The sequence below is a fragment of the Cladophialophora immunda genome (genome assembly GCF_000835495.1).
Source record: "Cladophialophora immunda strain CBS 83496 unplaced genomic scaffold supercont1.104, whole genome shotgun sequence".
Lineage (NCBI taxonomy): Eukaryota > Fungi > Ascomycota > Eurotiomycetes > Chaetothyriales > Herpotrichiellaceae > Cladophialophora > Cladophialophora immunda.
Genome location: NW_015622644.1, coordinates 1 through 4,373, shown reverse-complemented (window position 1 = coordinate 4,373; position 4,373 = coordinate 1). Strand labels below are relative to the sequence as shown.

At 50.0% G+C, this 4,373-nt stretch overlaps 1 protein-coding gene across 1 annotated transcript; it reads right to left on the bottom strand.

Annotated features, from left to right (window-relative positions):
- Window positions 1-33: 33 nt before the first annotated feature.
- PV07_12737 (uncharacterized protein) lies at window positions 34-2,567 on the bottom strand (the record flags this gene model as incomplete). The annotated part of the gene is made up of 2 exons (XM_016400299.1): window positions 2,509-2,567; window positions 34-2,459 (listed from the first exon to the last, which is right to left on the bottom strand). Coding segments are annotated over exons 1-2 (2,436 nt in total), but the record flags the coding sequence as incomplete, so codon positions are not given.
- Window positions 2,568-4,373: the final 1,806 nt, after the last annotated feature.

Genomic DNA, 4,373 nt, shown 5'->3' with positions numbered 1-4,373 from the left:
GGGGGGGGCACTGGTGAGATTGCGGCGGCATGTTTACCTTCGAGCAATCCTAGATCAACAGCTTCAATGTCTTCCCAATGATCCAGCACTAGCATCCACGGCCTTTTCAAATCTTCGAAAGTGTTCTGAATAAAGTGAACACGTTGGTGATGATTTGATAGCCTCTTTGATATAGATTGATCGATTTCGGCCACAATACGGGATACCGACGATTCCGCAGAAGTTCTCGAGCTCGCATCAATCCAGAGAAAACCTTGGTATGATTTCCGCCATTTTGAACAGTAGGAAATGGCAAGTTGACTTTTGCCTTGACCCCCTACAGCCGCTAACGCTACAACTCGCGAACCTGAGTCTTTCCAATTGTTGAAAAGAGACTCAATGGTTGTGAGTGTTTCTGGACGCTTTATGTAGTCCAGAACTTGTCGTGGCACGTTTGAATAAGGCCAAATAGTATGACTGCGTAATCCCGGTAACTGAGACCTTAGGTCATCACAGCCAGATCGGAGTGCCTCCTCGTCCTGTTCGCTCAACAACTGCTCGACCCAAGAGAAGCGTGGTTCAGCCGGCCAAGAGACTGGCAGTTTGGCCCCACATCCGCACAAAAGCGAGATAATAGCTCGAAGGTCGTCAACATTGTCAGTATATTGGCAGAGTAGCTTTTCCAAAGTAGCTGTACACGTCTCAGCCTTTGGGTTATAGTCGCAGAGTAATTTAAACAATGCTGGGTCGAATTGCGCTTCTGATAGGGCAACGTCGGGATCAGCACCGGCGTCAAGAAGGTGACGGATGACCATCAGGTAATCATCTTTGCGAGTTGCATCTGCCGACGGCCATGATTTGATTGCTGTAATGAGAGCGGTCTCTCCATTTCCATCGAGTCTGTCTACCATACTTCTGACCTTTGACTCGGTCAGGAAGAACTTGACAAAATGATGGCGTCCCAGTTCGGCGGCCAGATGGAGTGGATATGTCACATAGTCACCGTAAATAGGCAACATCAAGCTTGCCCCATGTGTAACAAGTCTTTGAGCGGTGGAAATTGAGTCGCGAAGGATAGTGTGCTGAATGGGTGGGCTCATACCAGGCCACGAGAGATCTGGATATGCTCCTTTCTCACATAAGCTTGTGACAAGTCCATCCAGCTCGTCCAAACCCGCAAGCCGAACAGCTGCCGACAGTAGGGTGTCGTAGCTTGAACCCGTCTCTTGAGTATTATATATCTTATTAATCTCTGCTGGGGTAATCTCGACAACCAGCTGTTGGAGAAAACTCTGTAGAGGTCGATCGGTACGTCTGAAGGAATCCATCGTGCGCACTGCGGTCTTGCTGCTGCCTCCACCATATGCACGCAACAGCTCCCTTGAAATGGCCAAGTTGTCCGTGGCCGAAAAGTTGATGTCGCATTGCTCGGTTCTCACCAGCCGATTCAGATAGAGAGAAAACCCAGGTACATCTGAATCTGTATGTAACTCAGATAGCTTCAGATAGAGTGCAGTCCACAAGATTCTCCGCTTCATTTCAATATCTGAAAATGATCCAAGAAGCCCTTCCTCAACTAGATTCGCAACAACTTCGGCGACAACATGATAAGCTCCACGGGTATCATCTCGAAAGACGAATTGATGTACGAGTTCTGCACCTGCCTCGGGACTCCTGCAATATTTGTATTGCAACACCGCATACACGTATTCTGTGTGATTCTTGCGAAGGGGTCCGGAGTAATGGTATTGCGTACGCACGGCCCAGGCCCAGCCCAACTCGGCAAAAGCTTTCGAAATCTTCGGAGGTAGTGGCTGGCGTGGGCAGCTGTGTTGAGGATAGGGGAAGCGGTGGTGGCAGATGTCGCATACTTGATCATTGATGGGCCCGGCACATTTGGAACATGCGAAGCACGCATATTGGACCCGACTCGGTGCACGTGCTTGTATTTCCTTTCCTTCGATCGCAGTTGTGCCGACATGAACCACAGCGGTATCCCAGTCTTCCACAGATGCCACATTTTGTGGTTCAACAGTCTGACCAACAAATACATGTTGATTGAGAGGCAGGCCGTCATCACCCACCAAGTAGACGACTCCAAAAGCTGCCCATGACGTTGGCTGCCAATTCACCGCGTATTTGTCAGCGTGGGCAAGAGCTTCATCCTTCCAGAGAATCTTGTTGTGGGGATCATCATAGCCTTCGGGATAGCAGTCACCGTATTTGATGTGTACATCAGACGAATAGAAATGAAAGATAGAGACGACGTGGAAAGTGCCTCTGATTTTTAGAGAAGGTAGTGCAACAAGATAGCTTCGACATTCGTTATGTAGACGTGACTTTTCTTGCAGTATATCTCCTTGTTCTTTCGCATCTTGGACGTGAGGAAACAGGTTGGGATCGAAATGAAAAGGCTGCGGCGCTTTGTCATTGGAGGTGAGGCTGTGGATCTTCGTTAACGCTTTTTCGTATCTCGATATCTAAATATTCGTCAGACAAGCGATAACGTGAGGAAATAATCTTTCATACTTGGTCATCCATTTCTCTTGTTCAATTTGGTAAGGACGAAGGGAAGCAGAAGAAGTGGTAGATGCGCGGGAGGCGCTGCTAGGTTTAAATTCACCAGATCCTGCGCCAAGCACTTCAAGGCAACGCGTTGACACGTGTCAGCATAGCGCAGAGAAGAGGCTCGGCTCTGCTCGGCTGTGCTCAGCCGTACAAGAAACAGTATCGCTCCTGTGCCCCATGGCTTGGGGTGCAACGACAATGAAAAGCTATTCCAGAACTCTTGCAACCAACACCTGATGTCGCTCTGAGCTTGCGGAGGACAAGGCTGCCTTCGGCACAATTCCGACCACCGTCTACAAAATCTATTCCTGCCTAATAATCAATCCTGAGGACAAACCACCTGCCGCTGTGCACCGTTCTCGAAAAGAAATCCTCCGAAGGCGAGTTTATGAAAGTTGGCGATCATATCGCAGAATGGAGTAATAACTTTCCGGACCCATGGATTCAATGACGATCCTTTGTAACGCGAGGCTGTTGATGCTGCCGCCCCGTTAGTTAGCTGAACCGCATGCGAGGGGAGTTAGCTGCAGCCACGAAATTGGCAGGTATCAGCTCCGTGGGGTGCCCAACCCCTCGAAAATATCAAATATTCAACTGGCTCAGAGACGTGGGTGCTCTTTGTCTATGTATCCTACATGACTCCTTGTTATTGCTTGTGTTGACTCTTCTCGCTTGGTGCGCGTCCGAATATTTTCCAAGCCCTTATAAAGCATACTGGCACCCGACCTCGCTACGCGTCGCGTCACCCCGCGTTGACTCAATCAGTCATGGTTCGACAGCATTCAGTCCTGATAACCGTGTCCCAAGCATTGGGCAATGCAACAAAGTTGGAAGCTATACATGGACGGTCGAAAATATACTCTGATTGGACGGGTACGCTGCGACGCCCTTGCAGAGGTGCAAAATGAGCCTACCATCAAATAACTTGTACCCCAAACCGTTCATCAGTATATGAGAGATTGATATCGTGTGGTCTATCGTGGAACATGGAAAAGATGGCTATAATTTGGGTAGGATCGCAGCCCGGCAGAACGTCTGCTGTTGGAAGCCGGGCTTGGTTCGACGCTGCAACCACATCCACGTCCCTGCTGGCATAGATGAATGATCTCAGCAGGAACGATACTGAACATATTCATCTAGACAATATCGCAATATAGTAATGTCCTTCGCAAGGGTAAGTATAACACGATGCTCTTGGTCGCTGGGTGCGGGTGCGACCGTCGGAGAGACAGATAATTCGAGACGACCCGCCGACCTCACAACCTCGACCTGCTTGAAGAGCAAGGAGCGCACCTTGTAGCGCTGTACGCCAATCACTTATGGCGCCAAATCTTCGGCCTCAGCAGCATGAGCAAATTCGGTGCATGCTTGAGCAGGGGTGTTTCACCAACCGTCAGATCGCGAAAGATGTTGGCTGTAGAGAGGGTGCCGTCAAAGGCATCAAGCGAAACCTTCGCAATTTCGGCGGCGTCAAGGCACCAGGTTGCCGTGCTGGACGGCCCTCATCCATCACTCCCCCGATGCGCGAAGCCCTCCTTGCCCATCTCGATGAACATCCCGAATTATACCTTGAAGAGATGGTGGCATACCTGTGGGATGAGTTTGGGGTTCGTCTGACACGATCCAGCGTTGGGAGGACATTATGTTCAGCAGGGTGGTCGAAGAAGAAGGCTCGTCGACAGGCGGCGGAGCAACATCCCGATCTGATTGACTACTACTTACATCAGATTTCCTCCCTCTACTCCTGGCAATGCGTTTTTGTCGACGAGTCCGGTTGTGACACAAGAGATGGCCTGAGGAGAACGGCGTGGTCTCCACGAGGGGTG